Genomic DNA, 22423 nt, shown 5'->3' with positions numbered 1-22423 from the left:
GAATACCAGTTACTGACTTGCACACCTTTTGTTTGTTTATTCATTCTTATATTTTTAATTAAATTTGATCACTTATGCTGCATGTTAATAATACAAACACAAACGTGTTAAAGCTGTAGCATGGCAGAAAGTATGCTATGTTTGTTTGCTTTAAACAAACTAATAATAATAAATAAATAAATGTGTGCACTCCACCCCCGAGACCACTCCATTGTAACTATCCAACCTCCCAAAATTTCGACACCTCTTGTGATGATGGTTTGGCCCCTTTCCATTTTAAGATTTTAAGATTTTAACTTAGTTTTGATTATTCAACCAGTGTACAACATGTTAAGAGAATTGAATGGCACGAGGTAAAAAAATAATAATGGATCACTTGATATGGAATGACCCAAAATAGGAATTAAGGGTGGTTGTTTTCTTAGGACGGTGGGGTTTGTGTGTGCTGTGTCCTGTTAGCGTTGTGGTGGATAGGAAATGCTCTGTGGGGTGGGGTAGGGGGACCCAAAACGGGGAGGTTGAGGAGAGTCAGTCATCGGGGCAGTGAGAATTGCCCCCCATTGTACCCCTCTGAATGTCGGAGGGTACGGACTCGTCGATGGGGAGAGTACCGTCCTGCTTAGGTCCTGCTTGAGGGCTGTCTGTCTGGCCGCTGTGAGATCTGGATGCTGTACAGTGGTGCCTCGGGTTACATACGCTTCAGGTTACAGACTCCGCTAACCCAGAAATAGTGCTTCAGGTTAAGAACTTTGCTTCAGGATGAGAACAGAAATCGTGTTCTGGCGGTGCGGCAGCAGCAGGAGGCCCCATTAGCTAAAGTGGTGCTTCAGGTTAAGAACATTTTCAGGTTAAGTACGGACCTCCAGAACGAATTAAGTACTTAACCCGAGGTACCACTGTAATAGATGGGCCTTACCCACCCATATTCTTATCTGCCTGACTTATATGTTATAGGAAGAAGCTCCAAAGGGCATGTGCCACCACATTAAAGCCCCGATTCCTGCACTGTACAGAACAGACTTCCTGGCAAAGTGATATCTGCAGGAGGCCAACTTTAGGCCACAGTGTGTGACAGGTTGGACTTAAGGCAGCCAAGGAATTTCCACACACCCTCCCCAAGGGGGATAAAAAACCGTCCTTCACCGATCTTTCCCTGCTGGGTTGGCCTTTCCGTAGCTGGGCACCATGCCCTGCTCTTTTACTTGTTTTTGTGAATGGAGGGTGGCGTTTGGGCAGGACCAGCCTGCAGCTGCTGACTGTTGTCTGGGGATGAGAGTGTGTGCGTTGGAGAGGGCATGTTTGCCAGCTTCCCGGCTGCTGACTCAGCACTCGGAATTCAAAGAGGCTGAAATGTTGTTCTCTCAATCCTGGTAGCTAGAAATGTCTTTCTCCCCGCTCTTTGTCCAAAGGTTTGTTTTCTGGGAAAGGGGGCACCCTGGGAGCTGGGGACTCATTCGATGAAGAAGTGGCAGACATGTTTTTAAAAATTAAGTTCCTGACAGGCACTTGTGGAACATAATACCGTACACATACATAAACACACACCCTCCAAAGTAGAGTGTACCTTCCAACATTTATCCAATGAATTTTTTATTATTTATACCTCACCTACTGGACTGGGTTGCCCCAGCTATTCTGGGCAGCTTCCAACATACTGTATTTTTCCGTGTATAAGACTATATCCCCCCCCCCCAATTTTTTAAAGTTTAAAATTGGGGGTCGTCTTATAGACAGAATGTTGCAATTATTTATTTTCTAATTTTGGGCTCAAAAAATAGGGGTCATCTTATACACGGAAAAATATAGAATATAAAAACATAATTAAACATTTAAAAAACTTCCCTATAACAGGGCTGCCTTCAGATGTGTTCTAAAGGTTGTATAGTTATCTCCTTGGCTTGCGGGGTGGGGGGTCGCATAACTCCATACCCTCCAATATTTATCCGATGAAAATAGGGACGTCCTAAGGAAAAGCAGGACATTGCAGTATCAAATTAAGCCTCTGTGGTTTCCTAACCTAACTACCCGGAAACTGAGATGGCTTCTGTAAATCCAGGACTGTCCTGGGAAAATAGAAGAGTCTGAAGTTGGAGATTTTGCAGTTTGCCTGAACCATAGTCAGAGAGATTTAAACATGCAAAGTGAGGCAGTATCCCGCCCATATTAAGCACTGTTTGAATTATCACAGGGTTTGATGCACCTCAAGTTAATGCTTCCCCTCTCTGTTTCTCTCCCCCCCCACCCCACCCCCCGGCAGTGGTTTGCCCTCTGCCCTGCATGAACGGTGGGCAGTGTACATCTGGGAACCATTGCTTGTGCCCTCCGGAGTTCACAGGGCGATTCTGCCAAGTGCCGGCCGGTCGCCAGAGCCAAAGCCAGCAGGCCCGACTGCCCGGTGAGGGCCTTGCCATGGAGACGGGCTCCAGCAAGCACGCCATCTACGCAGTCCAGCTCATCTCGGACGGCCACGGGGACACGGCCTCTGGGCCCGGCTCGAAAGGCACCATCAGCCACTCCACCTTCATGGTGCCTCTGGGCCCTGGACAACATTCATCCGAAGGTACCCGAGAAGGGGCATTTATGTGTGGGTAGGGATGGATTCTGCTTTGAGAAGGGCACCGGCCACTATGGGAGAATTGTGGTTAGTTAGGTTAGGAGACCGCAGAGGCTTAATTTGAACCCAACTGTAGGAACTTGTGTGTGAAATAAGATTCCCGAGCATGTGCAGAGTGCTTTTTTTAGTCCCCTGGCATCAGTGCTTAACTTCTCAGTGGCACTTCTGTCTAGGTGGCGGCAGGCTCTGTGGCTCAGTCCCGCTTACTTCTTGCCCAGCAACTGGAACTGGTAAGGTGGTAGATAAGCAAATAACATAAAAGGGGTGTCTCTGACCATGTTAAGAATGACCACATCCAGCTCCTACAACACTTGTGGCTAAAGGAGACGTCTGTGAGATCTGTGAGGTAAAGGTCTGTGAGGTAAAGGTAAAGGACCCCTGACAGGTACGTCCAGTCACAGACGAATCTGGGATTGTGGTGCTCATCTCGCTTTACAGACTGAGGGAGCCAGCGTTTGTCTGCAGACAGTTTTTCCAGGTCATGTGGCCAGCATGACTAAGCCGCTTCTGGCAAAACCAGAGCAGCGCACGGAAACACTATTTACCTTCCCGCTGAAGCGGTGCCTATTTATCTACTTGCACTTTGATGTGCTTTTGAACTGCTAGGTTGGCAGGAGCTGGGACCGAGCAACGGGAGCTCACCCCGTCACGGGGATTCGAACTGCCAACCTTCCAATTGGCAAGCCCTAGGCTCAGTGGCTTAGACCACAGCGCCACCCGCCTCCCATATGTGACCTAGGAGCTACCAAAATGGCAACTGCTTCTAGCAGCTGCCTCTCTTGCAGCCTAGTAAATAAACCCAGAAAAGTCACTAATAAAATAAACATAGAAAAGCCACACAATATTTTTAGTAGCCTGCTAAGGAGCTAGATGTCTGTATTTCCATACTAACTGCAGAGGAGACCATGCCCCCTCTGCTAGTGGTGACTGGTGCATTTTGGGATTGGTAGGGCGGGAGTCATGGAGGAAAACAGTAGGTGGCGCCAGAGCCAACAACAGGTGGAGACAAATCATTTCACTTTTTGTCTCCTTCCTTCTGTTGAGTGCTACAGAGACTAAAGAGGAGGAAGCTGACAGACAAGGCCAGGGATGATGGGAGTCGTAGTTCAGCAATGACTCGAGGGCCAAAAGTTCCCCATACCTGCATTACGCAAACACAAGAGCCTTTGGCCACATGCAGGGGTCATGCCAGACTGCCCAACATTTTTGAGATTTCCCAGGGAGTGCTTGCAGGTCAGAGGGAATGACCAGGTAGCTCACCTTTTTGCCCTCTAGTTCAGGTGCACCAGCCGCTGGTCAATGTCCGGGTACATCACCCCCCAGACGCCTCAGTGCAAGTCCACCGGATCGACAGCCTCAGCTCGGAGGGAAGTGGGCCAGGCAGCCAGCAACACCTGATCCAGCACCCTGCTCCCAAGCCCGCTTATACCAGGCCCCCCACCCAGAAGCCCCTCGGGCGGTGCTTTCAGGAAACGATGCCTAAACAGTCGGTGAGTGGAGTGGTCTTCTGACAATTCTGAGGCATAGGAATGGCACCCAAGCAGAGAGACACAGTTAATTTTGCAAGGATATGAAGGGAGAGGAGATTTATTTTACCTCACGAGCACTTAACTTAAATCTGGATACCATTCCTTAAAACTAATCAGCAGGATGTTTCAAAGGGAGGTGATTTTAAATCCGCACATAATTCTCTCATGAGATTTGCTTTGCCACAGAATGTGATGGTTGCCCATCAGCCTAGACCAGACGTTCTCAAACTTGATTCCTTGGATGGGCCAACATGGGGGGTGGGGGGAGGATGGACCCAGAGGGTCTTGGCCAGAATTTCGTTTGTTTGTTCTACAAATCAAAGCACGTACATATTTTAATAACTGCTGTCTTCCTGTTCTAATGTGCTGGATGAGGAAAAATAGAAGTATTTTTCTCCAGCTCAAGCATCATTATTAGAACCAGCCCCAAATTATGGAAACCATTGGGTCTTAAGCCAGGACCACCTTAGCTGGTTTGATAATCCAGCCCTGATCAAAAAAACATCCCTTATTTCTACTGTCTGAAAAAATAATAATTCAAGTCTAGAGCCAAGTAGAGATAGTATCAATGGTTCTGAAACTTTCCAGCAGATCACAGGCTGTTGCTTGCAAACCAGCCAGTTGTTCACAGTCCATAGAACTTTTGACCTCAGATGGCTTTAGCAAAGAATTAGATGCAGAAGGGATGTTTGCAATAGCTGGATGGAGCTTCCACATACAAAAGCTCCATACCTGAGCATCAGACGTTAAGGACAAATAAGAGAGGATGGGTACCCCCAACTGGCTGGCTGGCCAGAGACTAGAGTTTAAGGCAGGCTGTAGTTTAGTTCACCACAGCCCAGCATTTTATTTTATTTTTCAATGATGCAGAAACAATAGTTGCACATACTGGGTTTGGGGGCACATTTGGACGAACATTAACAAAAATTATATATGTCAATTTTAAATGCATTTCTTATTTGTGTTTTATTTCCTGCAAATAGCTTTGGGACACCTCTGGATGTGTGAAGCAACATACAAAACAATGAATTAAACTAATATCTCAAACACACGGCTGCAGCTCCTTAGCTTGAGAAAACCAGCCGCAGGCGTTCCAATGGTCCATGAGATCTAGACACTTAAAAATGCAGGAATAAAACCAGCCCGTCTTTTATTTGTAGCAGGTGTTCCACGCATAGTGTGGAGGCTGGTGGGAGAAAGGTTTAAGGGCTTCTCCGCGCTGTGGTTTAATACCTATAGCAAGCTTCCTGTATCTCCACTAAACTCTGCATTGCCCATGTGACATTCTCCTCCTCCAATTCACTGCTTCCAAACACTTTCCTTTCCCTCAGTCCGGATTTTCTCATCCGAGGGATACTCTCAAAAAAGGAGAGGGTATGCTAAAATCCGGACTGAGAGAAGGGAAAGTGTGGAGAGGTAGTGATTTGGAAGACAGCACCGTGCAAACAATGGAGAACCAAGGCAGGTACAAGAAGTTTACTGTCCACATCAAACCACAGAATGGATGGCCCCTGAGTGATGTGGGTGTGCATGAGATTTTTATGTGGAGTTCATGAAATCTTATATTTCAACCTTTGCCTGTCCTGTTCAGTGTGGAAGCAACCCTCTCCCAGGCCTCACCAAGCAAGAAGATTGCTGCGGCAGCATCGGCACCTCCTGGGGGCAGAATAAATGCCACAAGTGCCCCCACTTGCAATGTAAGTCTCTCTTGCCCTCCACTTCCAAGTTCTGCACCCTCTAACCTAGAAACTTTGCAGGGAGCGGGTGGATGATTAAAAATGTTGGATAGCAACCTGAGAGCAGGGGTCGGAGGAAGGGGGGCCCGCCTGGGTGTCACCACCGGGGTGTGTGTGATCAAATGGTAGGCGGCACTCACTGCGGGGCCTGCAGTGCGCCCGAGCCATACGTCTCTCCTGGGAGTGATGTAGTGGTTTGGGCGCCCGCAGGCTCCAAGCTGCCCCAAACGGTCCGCCCACCGCCTCCCCCTCAGCTGTAGGGTGGCTGAGTGGAAGGAGGCAGGCGGACTCCTCGGAGGCCCTGCAGAGTGTCCTGCCCCAGCTTGCCCCGCCCCTGGGCGCAGGGCATGCGTGCTGCCCCACGCACTAATTTGGCTTGCTCTGCCGCTGCCTGGGAGACAAGCAGTGGCGTAGCGTGGGTTGTCAGCACCCGGAGCAAGGCAAGTAATTTGCGCCCCCTAACCCGTGGATTTGCGCCCCCTAACCCGTGGATTTGCACACCCTAACCCTAACCCCCAGATGTTGCGCCCGGTGCAGCCGGCCCCCCCTGCACCCCCCACTGGAGACAAGTGTTCCCATATCCACAAAGCTGTGAAGCTTGCTGGGTGATCCGGGTCTAGTTACTGTCTCTCAGCCTTACTTACCTCATAGGACCCTTGTGAGGATAAAATGGGGTTGGGGACAGCCATGTGCTGTCGTTTTAGGTTGCATCCTGTTTGCAGCTTCTCCTTCCTCTCACCACTCTTGCGCCTCAAAATGAGAATCACACCGAATCACAGACTTGTTGGAAGGGTCCAAGAGGGTCATTTAGTCCAACTCCCTGCAATGCAGGAATCTTTCACCTAATGTGGGGCTCAGATCCAGGACCCTGAGATTAATCACCTTGAATCTATCCTCCGGAAAGCAAAGGAGCAACCATGGCTGCCTTTGCCTTCTCTAGATTAGTTAGAACTAGAAAACTTTCTATCCCAATGGTGTATTCCCTATTGTAAACAGCACTATTATTTTCTTACCCTACAAGCATCTCCCTGCATTTAATTGCAACAGGTAAGTCTAGCCAAATTCACAAGCCATACTCTGCATGCTTTGCATACCAGCACTCTCGATATTAGGAGCGGAATATGTCCTTTGAATGCAGAAGGTCCCACATTCAAATCCCAGTTAAAAAATAGATCAGGTAGCAGGAAAACTCTTCTGTGACTGAGACCCTGGAGAACTGCTGCCTGTCCAAGGAGACAGTGCTGGATGGAAGTTGGCTGTCTGAGACGGTGTTCCAGAGAAGGGGCTGTAGCTTAGTGGTCAAAAATCTCCTTTGCATGCCTAAGCTTTCTGCCACAATCTCCGACGCTGTTTATTTTCTGAGGTGTTGCCAGACAGAGCAGACCGTAGTGGGCATGATGGACAAAAAAGCTGTAAAAGGCAGCTTCTTGCGTCCCCTATAAAACCGGAGAAGAGTTTCCCATTCCTGCATCTGCCAGCCAGGAAGAAGCTGCACCTGCTGCATTTCTGCCTGTCTTGCAGTTTAAATACATAAATACACTGTGAGGGAAGCTGAGGTTTTTGTTTTTGTTTAAAGAGCTTTCGGTTGCATTTTCACAACTGGCAAGGAATGGCTGGGGAGGGACGATGAGAGAGATTTTGCCCCGTATGTCTAGTGTCTTGCTTGCAAGGACAGGGGGGTGGCTGGCACTGGTTTGGGGGAGCCAAGCTCTCCCCCTCCTAGACCCTGCCTGAATGGATTTTCTAGCTTCATGAAATCAGCCGCGCAAGGGGCCGGATCTGTTTGTGTTGGACGAGGCCTGGAATGTGCTCAGGCTGTGGGCCCTCCCTCTTCCCTTCCAGCCCCAAGGCAGTATGCAGGCCCCTCCGCTTCACTTTCCTGCAGCTGGCTGGCTGGCTTGGCAACTGCCCCCTTGGCAACCACAACTCGGCGCCCCTCCCTGCAAGGCTAATGTTTAAAAGATGATGTCCAAAATGGCAAGGAAGGGGACGTTTCTCTGGGCTTCTCGGATTATGCGCCATGCCGTCGTTGGCACAGAAGCAAATGGGGAAGGGTTGTAGCTTGGTGGCAGAACACCTGCTTTGCTTGCAGAAGGTCTCGGGTTCAGTCCCTGAGGGCATCTCCCAGTATGCCTAGCAGAGACTTCTGTCTGAAACCCTGGGCAGCCACTGTCAATCAGTGTGGGCGGTTCAGAGTGAGAGGGACCGGAGTTCTCTGAGTCAATAGAAGGCAGCTTTCTAGGAGTTCTTATTGCCATTTCAAGCGTTCAGGCCAGGCAGACCAGGGCTTTTTGTATTGCTCATGTTTTGACCCCTGCAGGATTTTGATGCTTTCTTTTGGGAGCCTGCACTGAAGTGGGGTTACTTTAAAGATGCATTGTAGTTGCGATAGCCTTATGGAATTCTGCACAGACTGGCTGCCGCCGTATACATTTTCACATGGGAGCAAGCCCCATTGAGTTCTGAGTAATGTATAGGACTTCACTGTTTGCTGCTCTCCCCATGAGATTAAATGTGCTTAGAATTGGCCTTCTGAAGGGCCTTTATTTATTTATTTATTTATTGGTTCCTATTAAATAGAAAAGAGCTGTTCAACAGTGGAACAGACTCCCTCGGGAGATCATGGACTCTCCTTCATTGGAGGTTTCTAAGCAGAGGTTGGGTGGCCATCTGTCAGGGATTCCTGGATTGCAGAGGGTTGGACTAGATGACCCCTGGGGTACCCGCCAACTCTGTTATTCTATTATTCCCTGACCCCCAACTGCCTGGTTGTTTGCCTGCTCCCTGGTGTTTGGCATAAAATATCTATAAATAAATATTTCAGAATATCAGAATCAGTCCTGTTGCTTTGAGATCATAGGCTGCCTTTGGCAATCCCCATCACTCGAGGATGGGAGCTGCTGTACATATGTGTGATGTTCATTAAATGCATGCATTTTTCCTCTTTCAGACTTGGGAGTGCAGAAAACGCTGGGGAGTGACTGCCCACAGGGATACAAGCGACTGAACAGCAGCCATTGCCAAGGTATAAAATTGGGGTGGAGACTGAGAGATGGAATGTACCACTGGGGGGGGGGTCCTCTTTGCTTTTGAGAATTGTGATCTAGTATTAGGCCACATTCACACCACACATTGAAAACACCATGGTACCACTTAAAGGCTCCCCCCAAAGAATCATGGGAACTGTAGTTTGTTAAGGGTGTTAAGAGTTGTTAGGAGGTCCCTATTCCTCTCCCACAGAACTACAGTTCCCAACGTGTTCCCAACGGTTTAACAATCAATCCCTCTTCCCAGGGAACTCTAGGAATAGGGACCTCCTAACCACTCTCCTGGGGACGCGGGTGGTGCTGTGGGTTAAACCACAGAGCCTAGGACTTGTCGATCAGAAAGTTGGCGGTTCGAATCCCCATGACGGGGTGAGCTCCCGTTGCTCTGTCCCAGCTCCTGCCAACATAGCAGTTTGAAAGCATGTCAAAGTGCAAGTAGATAAATAGGTACCGCTCTGGCGGGAAGGTAAACGGCATTTCCGTGCGCTGCTCTGGTTTGCCAGAAGCGGCTTAGTCATGCTGGCCACATGACCTGGAAGCTGTACGCCTACTCCCTCGGCCAATAAAGCGAGATGAGCGCCGCAACCCCAGAGTCGGTCACGACTGGACCTAATGGTCAGGGGTCCCTTTACCTTTACCTTTAACCACTCTCCACACCCTTAACAAACTTCAGCTCCCAGAATTCTTTGGGGGAAGCCATGGCTGTTTAAAGTGGTATCGTAGTGCTTTAAATATATGGTGTGAATGTGGACCAAGGTTGACGGATCCAGCCGAAAGCTTGGGCCATGGTTCTGTCATCCAGGGGGAGGAAAAAAATTAAAACACAATGCAAAGTTTCCAAAAAATAGATCAGAGGCAATTGTACTTCTTCCAGCAGAGCTTTACTACTACTGAAGGCAAATGAGCATAATGGTCACAAATCCAATACATTCAGGATTGGCACAGTCCAGAAGAAATCCAGTTGCAGCAGACTTAACTTAAACTTACAATAGTTATAACAAGTCTAAAACTTAACACTTAGCATACTATGTACAGAACACCATAGCAGGAAGAAGAGAGATAGGAAGAGAAAGTGAAACTCAGGCTCCTTCTGGCCTTACTTACGGTATATAGTCAGCATGACAGAAGAGATAAGAGAACCAGTTTAAGCCAGCTGTACTTAGCTTCTCTGAAGGAATAACCCAAACATCATGAAGCTTCTTTCACACAGAGAAGCTTCCAGAAACTTCCAGAACCCCCTTGAATAAATTAAGAGTAGGAAAAATCTCTATACATCAGACCAATACTTTCTGCGCTAAGAAATGCAGACTGACAGGTTCGACTCAAAACAGTGAAGATTTTATGCCAGCCTTGACTCAATCATCTGTAAATGGAGCATAACAGCCCCAATACTCTGGGATAAACCTACAAGGTGCCTTCTCTTTCACCAATGGAACACAGAGCCCGGTCCATTGGGAGGTTCTCCCGCACAAGCCCATTGAAATGAATGCACCAAGAGGCAAGGGCACCAAGATTCACCCGAAGAGTGTATGTTCGCTTGTTCCCAAGAACGGAGACAAAAGGCAGCTTTGGAGATTGCTCTTGCATTTCCCCCACCTGCCCCCTCCACTGCAACTGCCCTGTGTCTCTTCCTCCCACAGACATCAACGAGTGTGCCATGCAAGGAGTCTGCCAGGGGGGCGAATGCTTGAACACCCAAGGGAGCTTCCGCTGCGCATGCAAGCCAGGACATGTCCTGGGGCCTTCGCGGACCCATTGTGTGCGTACGTATCTTGGCTGGGGAGGTGGGAAGATCTCTCATATCTAACCAACCCAGCCTCTCTCTGCTCCTTCCCTCCCCAAAGAATATAATCCCTATCACATGGGTCTTAAGTCCTTTCTGCGCATTGTCTGGCCCACAGCTGACGATAAGCAAATGTCAATACTGACAGCCACCATATTAAAGTACTGGTAGCTGGGACCATGGAAGTGCAAGATTCAGGGGCTGGTGCAGATAAAGGAGTTAGTCTGAGTCAGGGCAGGTACTTGTGGGTCTTTCAGCACCATGGCTCAACTCTGCACTCTGCGCATGATCAGAGTTTTTTCTGCCAATGCTGTTGCTATTTTCTTTATCGTCATCAATTGCTTGTCCTAGTAAGAGTCTTCCTGATCAGGGTTCCAGCCAGACATATTCTACAGCTCAAGGGGGACACATAACTGGCTACCCTCCAGTTTCGCTTTCCTCACACAAGATTTTCTGAGCATGCTCAGTCCTCTTTGGGCTTCTGCTTGGGCTTTCTGCCCCCTCTTAAGTCTTTCCACCCACTTTTATATTTTGTACTTCTGCAAACCTCCAGCTTCCTCTGAACACGCTGATACCTCCCTGTAGTTTCTCAGTGAACTGGCCTCGTTTTTTTATTGGCACTCATCACCTGAGTTTGCTGTGAGAAGGAAGTGATGGAATGCTTCACCCATTCCTTGGTACAGGGACTTGTGACGATGGCAGTGCTGCGGACACCAAACTGTCTTTTTGTCTATTGTAGAGGAGACTCCTCAGCTGCTGTGGTTGACACCATACTGATAAAGCACATTGCTTCCCCCTAAGAATCCTGGGAACTGTAGTTTACCTCTGTGAGGGGGAGAAATGACAGTTCCTAGGATTCTTTGGGGCAGCCATGTTCTTTAAATGTATCATGTGGGTGCTTCTGTCTTTCTGCTGACTCTATACCTTGTAGTGGCCAGGCTTTCTGTGGAGAATTTGAGGTTTATTTTGTGTTTTTATTTTATGAATCATATTTTTAATCCTGTGCTTTGGCCCAGGGAGTTTGGGGCAGCATACTAGGCTTTCCCCCTCCCAGTCCTGTTTTATCCACAAAACAACCCTGTGAGGTAGGCTAGGCCGAAAGAAAGAGACAGGCCAAAAATCCCACCTTCCATTGCAGCAACACAACAGCCCTGTGATGTAGGTTAGGCTGAGAGGAAGAGGTGGCCAAGATTTCCCCCATTACCTTTTAACCCCATAACGCTCCTGTGAGGTAAGTTAGATGGAGAGAAAGAGACTGACCAAGAATATCCCCCTTTTCCATTTTTAGCCACACAACAACCCTGTGAGGTAGCCTAGGCTGAAAGAGAGGAACTAGCATACAGCCGTTGAGTGAGTTTACCAGGCCAGTGGGTTTTTGAAACTGGGTCTCTTAATCGTTGTCCTTGTTTTCTCTTGTGACCCCCTAACCTCTCTCTCTCTCTCTCTCTCTCTCTCTCTCTCTCTCTCTCTCTCCTTCTCCTCTTTGTGGGGGACAACGATAGCGGAGAAGGCTGGGGAGAAGAGTTTGTGCTTCCGACTGGTGAGCCCTGAGCACCATTGCCAGCACCCGCTGCCCACCAAGCTCACCCGCCAGACCTGCTGCTGTAGCGTGGGCAAGGCCTGGGGGGCGCGTTGTGAGCGCTGCCCAGCCGACGGAACCGGTAAATAGAAGAGGTCTTTTCCCTCTCCCCCATTTCCTCCTGCGTTCTGCCACACCTGGACCAGACGTTCCCCACCCCTGTTTGTACAAAATCATTTTTGTTTTCCCTGGGCATTTGGAAAACACCAAAGACATGCTATTGTACTGTTCAGTCTGTTTTTCAATGTTTTACTTACTTATCTTTTAATATGCTTTTATTGATTCTCCATAAGTACATTCAGTGCAAACAGAAATGTCTTCAAATTTATTCTGATAGTTAATAATGATGGGGACAGGTGTACATCACTAGGAAGGGTATTCCACAACTAGGGAGCCACCACTGAAAAGGCCCTGTCACAGGCCAGCGCCAACTGGGCAGCCCTCGGCAGTGGTGCCACCGACAAGGCCTCACCTGCCAATTGTAGGGTCATGCCACTGTTTGTGTGACCAATTTTCTGTCTCTCTTTTTCCACCCGGACAGCTTCTTTCAGAGAGATCTGCCCTGCAGGAAAAGGCTACCATATCCTTACCTCACACCAGACTCTGACGATCCAAGGCGAGAGCGATTTCACACTCCAGATCCACCCAGATGGCAACACAGACCTGCAGCAACAACCACCCGTGGAGCCGCCCACCCGCCCACCTGTGGGCAGCGACTCGCAGGAGCCAGAAGGTCAGTTCCCAAATGGGTGGGCAGGCAAGCCGAACGCTTCCTGAAGTTGTGGGGCAAGTGGATTTCTTCCACTTGCATCTTTGAGTTCTTTCCCCCTCATAGCATGGAATGAAACATCTGCTTCTTAAATTTTGGAAGGTTGGTGGGCTATAAAGTTGAATGAAGTACCGGGTGTGTGTTTATTACAGAGGCTGTGATCCCCATTTTTACTCCCCCATTGCCTAGAGCAGGCTTCCCCAAGCTGGTGCCCTCCAGATGTTGGTGGGCTATAATTCCCATCAGCCCAAACCATTGGCCTTGCTGGCTTGGGCTTATGGAGTCCAGTAACATCTGGAGGGACTACCCACCCTGTTTTAACAAAAGCCAGTTAAAACAAAGCAGGATCGAACCCCAACTTCAGGTCCTGACTTGTTAAATGACTTTGGTTAGGGCAAACCACAGTTCCCTGGGTTTCTATATAATGTAATGCTGTGACTTCTTCCATAGTAAAAGTGGGAGCTGTCACTCTTCTCATCTCACAATGAAGATGAAGGAAATAGGAGAAGGGGTGTCACCACCCCACCCTCAATGACTGGCCATGCTAGCTGGGGCCGATGGGAGGTTGGAGTCTAATAACATCTGGAGGGCACCAGGTTGGGGATACCTGGTCTAGAATGTGTGTGTTTGCATGTGTGAGATTTCCTGGGAGTAGGGGTGGTGATGGAGGAGGGCTGCATTAAACTCTACCCATTTCTGCCTCCATGTCAGTGCAGCTGCAGCGGGGTCTGTCTGTCTGTCTGTCTGTCTGAACTTTCTTTAAAACCTCTAACCTATTTCTTCCTTTATTTGTATCTTGCAGTCATAACTCCAGCTATGGTAAGTGTCAGCTGCATTGCTGCACCGTGAAGGAGTCGGTGGCGATCTCTAGTAAGATGAGGTGGAAAAGAAGTTAACTGGCTGTGATTTTTTAAAATTATATTATTTATTATTACAACGATAAGGCCACTCTCTCTCTGAGGAGCTCAAGGTGGTTGACCCTGGTCTCCCACAAGCCCTAGTCTGTCACTCTTAACTGCTGCACCATGCTGGTTCTCTAAAGGCAGTCTAATGCCAAACTTGTCACTTATTCAGATGTGACCCTCAGTCAGTAGAGCATCACAGGGTTGTGGGTTCGAGCCCCACGCTGGGCAAAAAGATCCCTGCATCCCTCTTGTGATGACTCTACAATTCTATGATTCTATGACCCTTCTGGTAGTGGAATCCTAGTACTTTCAGCAACCTAGAAAGTATCGGTGTGTTGAATCTGGGACAAAACCATCCTGGTGACAATGGCCTTTTCTGGTGTCAATTTTCAAATGACATTAAAAATAAGTGGCAAGCAGGCTGACCCTGCCATCTGGGCATAGTAATTAGTACACAACAGATGTTTTTTTCTGTGCAAGCAATGGGAAGCCGGGCAAGAATGGAATTGCTGATTTCAGTGGGGCTTACTCAGGGGAACTGCCCACTGGATTGGGCCCCATTTTTATATTTAATAGGAAGTGGAGGCACCTTAGGCTTTCAAGCCACATTATTTGTGCCAGTCATGGTGGGTTCCAGATGAACTGTTTATTGAGCATTCCTTCCAATTTGCTAGCACAGAGTGTATGTGGAAGATACCCGGCGCCTGCTCTTTGCTGAACATTTGTGCCGATTTGTTCGCGGAGTGTACAACAACTGAGCATTCAGCCTTATTTGTTTATATAGAGGTGAAGCACCAGAGGTGTGGGGATCCTCCAGCCTGCAGGCCGAATTTGGCCCATACCACCACTTTTTCTAAACCACTCCCACCTGCCTATCAGTGAGCATTGCTCTTGACAACAGCTGATGGGCAGGAGGGTGAGGTTCGATTCTGCTTTGGCTGTGCAGGTGTTCCCAGTAGGGATCAGACGCTTGCAGCCAAAGCAGCAGCAGGATTTAACTCCCCAACACATCAGCTGATGGAGGGAGAGAGAGAGAGAGAGAATTAAATCTTACTCAGTTTGGCTGCACACTCCTCTTCCCACCTGTGATAGGACATCCCACCCATCAATTGTGTGACATCATAATGATGCCATGTGATTGGCAGGTGGCTTGTCCTGTCCACCTGCCAATGTTTGCCTTGTGGGGCGGGGAGGTAGAAAGATCTGGGGCCCCCCAGCCAAAATTGTTTCCTACCCCTGTTATACACCTTGTAAGTCTACCATTTATCCCACATTTCCCTGTGCGTTTCTTCTTTCATTCCCCTAACTGCAGAAACTCCTTTTTTAAAAAAAACAACAACAACAAAGTGGGTTTGTTGCACCAGAGCACTTCAATTGCACAAACCTAAAGTTCCAGTCCTCTGACGGAATCCCTCCTGCAAAGTAGGGAAAGAGCGGGGTGGGGAGGGAGTGTAGCTCAGTGGCTAGAGCACCTGCTGGGTATGCAGAAGGTCCCAGGTTCAATCCCCCAAGATACCTGCAACAAAAAAGGATCAGGTTGAGGGGGTGGGAACAGAGGCGGGCTTAGGGCAGCTGCACTGGGCGAGCAGCCAAGGAGAGCACCTTCCCAAAACCTGGTAAGCACTTGCCTGGCTTCAGGAAGGAGGCGTGAGGGCTTTGACAGGGTTCCTGGACTCCTCCTGTTTCCTTTCCAAAGCTGGGCAAGCATTTACCAGGCTTTGGGAAAGAGGCAGGAGGGTTCTAGGACCCTGCCAGAGCCTTGTGCCTCCTTCCCAAAGCCCACCTTAAGCGAGGGCTGGGGGGAGGGTATAAAATGTTGGCCTCGCACAGAGCAATATATTGCTTAGGTCTGCCCTTGGCAAGCTGCTGCCAGTCAGTGCGGACAATACTGGGTTAGATGGGTAAGCAGGCCAGCCTCATCCACAGCCACTTCCTATGTGACCAGGGGGCTAGCCACATACAAATCTGCCTTGCCCTGTAATGTTGTCCCTTTCTTTCATCACCCGACCCTCCACCCCCCAAAAAACCATTTCCAGTTGCCCAGCTATGTGACAACCTCGGAGCAGCAGCCCGTCTTCTTCGCCAACACCCCCACCTTCGGACCCCGTTACCCTGGTGAGTGTGAGCAGGAATTTCATTGGCCTGGGGCCCTGGTGTGTGAGAAGTCTCTCTGCAAAACTCTCCCCCCCCTCCATCCTTTGCTCAGAGGCACTGCTGCCTAGGAGCCCGGCAGTGCCATGTTCGTAGCCTGCAACCGTTTCTCTCTTTCGGCTTACAGCCGTGATCGCCAAGCCTACGACCGCCGTTGTGGTGAAATATCCCGAAGAGGACAAGAACGTCAGCGAATTTGACATGCCCCCCACGCAGGTGACAGGTGAGCTCGGCAGAAGAAGATAAGATGAACGGGCTGCTCTTTCAGGGACCAACCAGGTTCTCAGGGGAAACCCGTAAGCAGGGCTGGAGTGCAACACCCACTGTCCCCACCTGTCTTTTCCAGCAACCGGTGGGTGGACGCAGGTGGCGCTGTGGTCTGAACCACTGAGCCTCTTGAGCTTGCCGATCAGAAGGTTGGCAGTTCGATTCCACAAACCTGGTGAGCTCCTGTTGTTCTGTTCCAGCTCCTGCCAACCTAGCAGTTGGAAAGCATAGCAGCACAAGTAGATAAATAGGTATCACTGTGACGGGAAGGTAAACAGCTTTTCCGTGAACTCTGGCTTCTGTCACGGTGTCCCATTGCACCAGAAGCAATTTAGTCCTGCTGGCCACATGACCCAGAAAGCTGTGTGTGGACAAACGCCGGCTCCCTCGGCCTGAAAGCAAAATGAGCACCACATCCCCATAGTCGCCTTTGACAGGACTTAACCATCCAGGGGTCCTTTAACTTTTTAAAATAATAATAATGATGATATTATTATTATTATTATTATTATTATTATTATTATTTATACCCCACGCATCTGGCTGGGTTTCCTCAGTCACTGGGCGGCTTCCAACAAAGTATTAAAATACAATGGTCTGTTAAACATTAAAAGCTTCCCTAAACAGGGCTGCCTTCAGATGTCTTCTAAAAGTCTGGTAGCTGTTCTTCTCTTTGACATCTGGTGGGAGGGCGTTCCACAGGGTGGGTGCCACTACCGAGAAGGCCCTCCCACCAGATTCAGTAGGGGGGTGTTTCCCACTGAAGCATCTGGTTGGCCACTGCGGAAAACAAGATGCTGACCTTTGGTCTCGTCCAGCCACTACCCCCCTCTTAGGTCTCTGTTAATGTAAGCCACTTGTAGGGAGTTAATGTGGAGGGTATAAGTAACAGGAACATGATAAGGGCCTCCCATGTTTTAAAGCATATTTGTTTTCCCATATCTCTCTCTCCCGCACCCTGTAGAGACGGACATTTGTAAACTGAGACGCAATATTTGCGGCCACGGCGAGTGCATCCCTGCAAGCCCTGGCTACACCTGCCATTGTTACCAAGGATACCGCAGGCATCCCCAGCACAGGTATTGTGTAGGTAAGGGGCATTTTTCCTCAAATGCACGCACATCCCTTTCCCCACTCCCCGACAAGTTTGCTGCTTGGGAAAACCTTGCACCACTCAATTGCCCTTCCTCCGCCTTCCTCTCCCCCCCCCCCACTCTCTTCTCCCCAGATGTGAATGAGTGTGAGCTGGATCCTTGCGGCGGCAGCGGGAAGGGCGTTTGCATGAACACCGGCGGCTCCTACAACTGCCACTGCAACCGTGGCTACCAGCTGAAGGTCCACAAGGGAGTGCGGTCCTGCGTGGGTGAGACACTTGTGGGTCCTGGGGATGGTGAGAGGTTCCAGGGCCCGCCCTCCGCCCCACTCATGGCACCCTTCCCCACTTCCCCCTTTCCAGATATTGATGAATGTGCCAAGCCCAAAGTCTGTGGGGACGGAGGATCCTGCATCAATTTCCCGGGACACTACAAGTGCGAGTGCCATGCAGGCTACCGGCTCAAGCCCTCCCGCCAGCTCCTCTGTGAAGGTACAATGGGTGGGGTTATGAGTGGGGGGTAGGGGTGGCAAGCACTGCAGAAATAAGGTTGCGTTTTGATTCAGTGGGAAATAAAATGGGGGGGTTATGATAGCGTAACTGTCATCTCCTGGTTGCATGCAGAGGAATTGTGGGAGGCAGTCTGTCTGTCCCCCACCCAGCAAACACCCTGGGGAAAATGGCTCAGAGACAGGGGACTGGTGGTTTGACACTGAGGAGAGGTCAGAGGTAGCAGACTGGGAGGAGTCAGAAGCTGAAGAGGCAACAGGGTTTAGTGAACAGGAAAATGCTGTGGCAGAGAGCAGATGAGGTAGGCTGTGCAAGAGTCCAGGGAGTCTCCCCCTCCTGCTGGCTGGGACCAGCTCCCTCCCCTCTGGTCTCTGAGCACACACAGAGAAATGAGAAGAGCAGGACAAAGATTAGCTGCTTGAGACTGGGGGGGGGGACCCTGGAGAAGAGGAGCCTTAGAGAGGGGTGGGAAGGCTGAGGAGGCTGACTTCCGCGGAATTATTTAAGTCTTTCTGTAGGTTTCCATTTGGTGGGACTGGTGTAGACAGTATCTTGTTTGCAAGGCAATTTAGAGCCAAAGCATAGGCCTGGGTTCAATTTGTTGAACCAGGCAGAGGGCCTTCTCGGTAGTGGCGCCCGCCCTGTGGAACGCCCTCCCTTCACATGTCAAGGAAATAAACAGCTATCTGACTTTTAGAAGACATCTGTTTAGGGAAGTTTTTAATGTTTGATGTTGTCGCTTTTTTATTATTGTTATTGGTGTTCTGTTGGGAGCTGCCCAGAGTGGCTGGGGAAACCCAGCCAGATGTGTGGCGTATAAATAATAAATTATTATTATATTATTCTGCCCTCTTAATTGCTTCTCACCGCTTCCAGTTTCCCTCTGGTGTCCCTTCTTTCCTTTCAATCTTGTTTTTGATTACAACCATCGTTCCCACCTCATTATGGTGGACTAACATGGAAAATTGCATTACCCAAAAAACTTACCTGGTACCCTTGTTTTCTGAAAGGAAGAACAAAGGCTACCTCTTTTGACTCTCATTTTGGAGGAATTTTACGTAACAAAACAAAAGCAAAAACTTTACATTTGCCTCTTCCACAAGCCTCTCAATAAATTTGGGATAAGTAACATCTAACTGGTTGAAATTTTTCCTTGACTTAATATACAGCTTTTTATTATTGGAACTTAGCTTCCTTAGTAAAAAAGAAAGTTATAAATGTGTTGTAACACTGTGGCACCAGATGGCGCTGTAGAGCTGGAATCAGAACTGAATGAAATTTCCCATGTTGAGCTATAAAATGGTTTGTAAAAAATCATTTTCAGAGCTGCATTTTTTCATAGCTGTGTAGATGCAGCCTTGGTACTCCTTGTTTCACAAATGGTTTCAGCTAGGGGTTTATTCTGCATCTCTTGTAAGTCATCTGCGTCACACTTCTCGCTCCTTCCTTCCTTATGGTGATGGTACTCTCGACTTACCTGTCTGTACAGCATCTTGTGGCAAGCATCTAAGATAATCAGCTTTATTGTTTCTGCTTGTTAATGCAACTTCTCGTGCCAACATGGGTTGGGTTGAGTTTTTATGGGTTTGTCTCATGAACCCCTGTTTTGTTATTTGGGCTACACTGATAAGTTAAAAAATAAAAATCCACAAACAAACAAATAAACCCCGTTTCCTTTCCAGATATTGATGAGTGCCTTGACCCTGGAACTTGCCCTGACGGGAAGTGTGAAAACCGTCCCGGCAGCTACAAATGCAGCCCCTGCCCGCCAGGCTTCCGGGGTCGAAATGGTGTGTGTGGAGGTAAGAAGCAAGGCCTGAGCCCTGCCTTAAGGCTTTGCTGGGCTCAGCCTCTTTTTCTCCTGGGCAGGCCAGCCCTGGTTTGGAAACCTTGCTGCTGATTTCCCCCTGCTTTATTTTTGATGCTGTTGCCATGACGAGAATCCGTATATTTTATCATGTAGTTCATAGTATTATAATTGCATTTGTATAATCATTTATATTTTTACGTTGGATAGATATTAGGGTGGGGCGATATCTGGGCGATATATCACCAGCTAAACATCCCAATATACCAATGTATCACAATGTCTGAAATAAGGATGGAGCTATGTAGAGGCATGGGCTGGCTTCCTTTTTATTTCCTGCATTGTGATTTTTGCATAGCACACACACACACACACACACACACACCAGGTCAGAAGTTACGAAACCAATATCATGATATGGCATAGCTGTCAACTTTTCCCTTTTCTTGCGAGGAATCCTATTTGGAATAAGGGAATTTCCCTTAAAAACTGGGAAAAGTTGACAGCCGTGTGATATGGGCTTGAAACCAGTTTTGGACGCTGTTGTTCAGCCCTAGATACTGTGAAGTGACGTTTGTGCTGTAAACTGCCTTTTATCAGGCTTCAGGGACTCGGCTTTCTCCCCTCTTTGGCAGTAGATAAGCAGAACAAAGCGAAAGGAGTCTCTTACCAGTTAGAGATTTTAATGATCACAGCGAGAGAACCAAGAATCCATTCCTAGGAATGAAGGTGCTCCCAATTAACGGTTCCACCCACTTCCCCACTAGTCACTCACATCACTACCGCATCTTGCAACCTGATCTCACAACCACTGTGCTTTCTGTGCTGCCACCTTTTCTGCTCTCCTTGACCTTGCACTGAGCGGATGGACACCTTTCAGTTAAAGGGAGTCTGTTAACTCTCTCTCTCCCAGTTCTTCTTCTCCTAGCTCTTCACCACCCAGTACTTCACAACTTCTGTCTTCTGAACTATGTCCCTCTGCAAACCACTGTTCCAAATCTATACTGTCCCACTGCTCCTGGGAAGATTCAGGATCCTGATCAGGAGCAGGGGTAGGTTCCCACCATTCCTCCTCAGTGCAGCCCTCCTCAGCACAGTCCCTGACACTTTTGGTCTTCTGAAGAAAGGTGGTGTATAAAAGACATAAATAATCAGACTAAAGAAGACCATTCCGTCCTCACAAAGCCCTCCAGCAGAGCTCTCCTTCCGTTGCTCAGGGCACAAGGAGTGAAGCTCCCTGGGTTACTCTCCCTGCAGATGTGAATGAATGTGCCGAGAGCACGCTCTGTAAACACGGCCGGTGTAAGAATGTTGATGGCTCCTTCCTCTGCATCTGTGACGACGGATTTTTCCCTGCACCTGATTCCCACAGCTGTCTTGGTAATTCCCCACACCTCCCTGGTGCACGGAGCTTCCTGGTGGGAGGGAACCTGTACAGGCTGGTTTCTGTGATGTCACAGCAGCACAGCCAATGACAAGGGGGAGGCCAAGATGGTCACCCAAGCAGATTTAGTGCCACAAATCTTGGGTCCCACCCTAATGATCTGTTCACAGAGCACCATTTTTGAACAGCCCAGGAATTCTCATAGATGTCTAATGAAGCAGAATATTGGGAGATTCAGGACAGTTTAAAAAAGTCCGTCTTCACACAGACTGTGGAACTCACTTCCACTGGAGACAGTGATGGCCAACAGCTTGGATGGCTTTAAAAGAGGATTGGACAAATTCAAGGATTTCACCAGCTAATAACCACAACAGCTATTCTTGCCACAGTCAGAGGCAGTAGTGCTTTTGAATACCAGCTGCTAGAAACCACAGGAGGGGAGAGGGATCACAGGGAGGTTCATAACATAGACCTCTAGTTCGAACCTCTTGTCAGCCATGAAACTCAGTTTGTAACCTTGGGCCAGTCACTATTTCTCAGCCTAGCCAACTTCACAGGGCTGTTGTGAGAATAAGGTGGAGGGAGAAGCAGGGGAACCATGTATGCTTCCCTTGGCTACAGGGTGGGTGGGATAAAAAATGTCATAAAAGCAATGTTCCTGTCCAGGAAAGGACTTCCTTCCAATCTTGACTAGGCCAGAGATGGGGAATCATTGGCACTCCCAGGTATTGTTGGACTACAACTTCCTTCATCCCTAAGAACACTGGGCTGATGGGAGTTGTAGTCCCACAACATCTGGAAGGCTGGGAGAAGACTGAGCGAGGCGGAAACACCGAAGAAGTGGGCTGATTTGTTTCTCTCCATGCAGATATCAACGAATGTGAGAATGGGTCTCTCTGTACCTATGGTTCCTGTGTGAACACCCTGGGATCCTTCAAGTGCCAGTGCCCCGTGGGTTTCCAGGCTGTGAAGGATGAGCCACGCTGTGAAGGTGAGAGCGGCCTGGGATTTTGTTTTTGGCTTGGATTATTGGACTAGTTTTGGATTCCACCTGCGACACTGAGGAGGAGCATAAGGAAGTAGCTCCCTTGAGCTTGTGCAGAGTGCCTGAGGAGCTGAAGCCGTCCTCCCTGCATCGCAGGCTTGAGACCCTCCTCTCCCTCTGTTTTCAAACACAATGAACCATGCTTCTGAAAGTTAGAGATGGGATTCTTTGGCTGTGTATTCCCTCCTGAGAACGAGGGGAGAG

At 48.8% G+C, this 22423-nt stretch overlaps 1 protein-coding gene across 1 annotated transcript in view; it reads left to right on the top strand.

Annotated features, from left to right (window-relative positions):
- Window positions 1-22423, top strand: part of LTBP3 (latent transforming growth factor beta binding protein 3) — a 40828-nt gene that overhangs the window by 7112 nt on the left and 11293 nt on the right. The window contains exons 2-17 of the mRNA XM_083478185.1: window positions 2258-2560; window positions 3890-4104; window positions 5735-5840; window positions 8830-8904; window positions 10567-10689; window positions 12212-12370; window positions 12830-13021; window positions 13860-13876; window positions 15999-16077; window positions 16241-16336; window positions 17345-17470; window positions 17609-17743; window positions 17837-17965; window positions 19666-19785; window positions 21048-21170; window positions 22043-22165. Of these exons, the coding sequence (XP_083334311.1) occupies window positions 2258-2560; window positions 3890-4104; window positions 5735-5840; window positions 8830-8904; window positions 10567-10689; window positions 12212-12370; window positions 12830-13021; window positions 13860-13876; window positions 15999-16077; window positions 16241-16336; window positions 17345-17470; window positions 17609-17743; window positions 17837-17965; window positions 19666-19785; window positions 21048-21170; window positions 22043-22165 (2121 nt within the window). The remainder of the gene's footprint in view (window positions 1-2257; window positions 2561-3889; window positions 4105-5734; window positions 5841-8829; window positions 8905-10566; window positions 10690-12211; window positions 12371-12829; window positions 13022-13859; window positions 13877-15998; window positions 16078-16240; window positions 16337-17344; window positions 17471-17608; window positions 17744-17836; window positions 17966-19665; window positions 19786-21047; window positions 21171-22042; window positions 22166-22423) is intronic.

This window comes from Podarcis liolepis (genome assembly GCF_965112155.1).
Source record: "Podarcis liolepis genome assembly, chromosome: 15".
Taxonomy (NCBI): Eukaryota; Metazoa; Chordata; class Lepidosauria; order Squamata; family Lacertidae; genus Podarcis; species Podarcis liolepis.
This window is presented reverse-complemented; position numbering and strand designations above follow the sequence as displayed.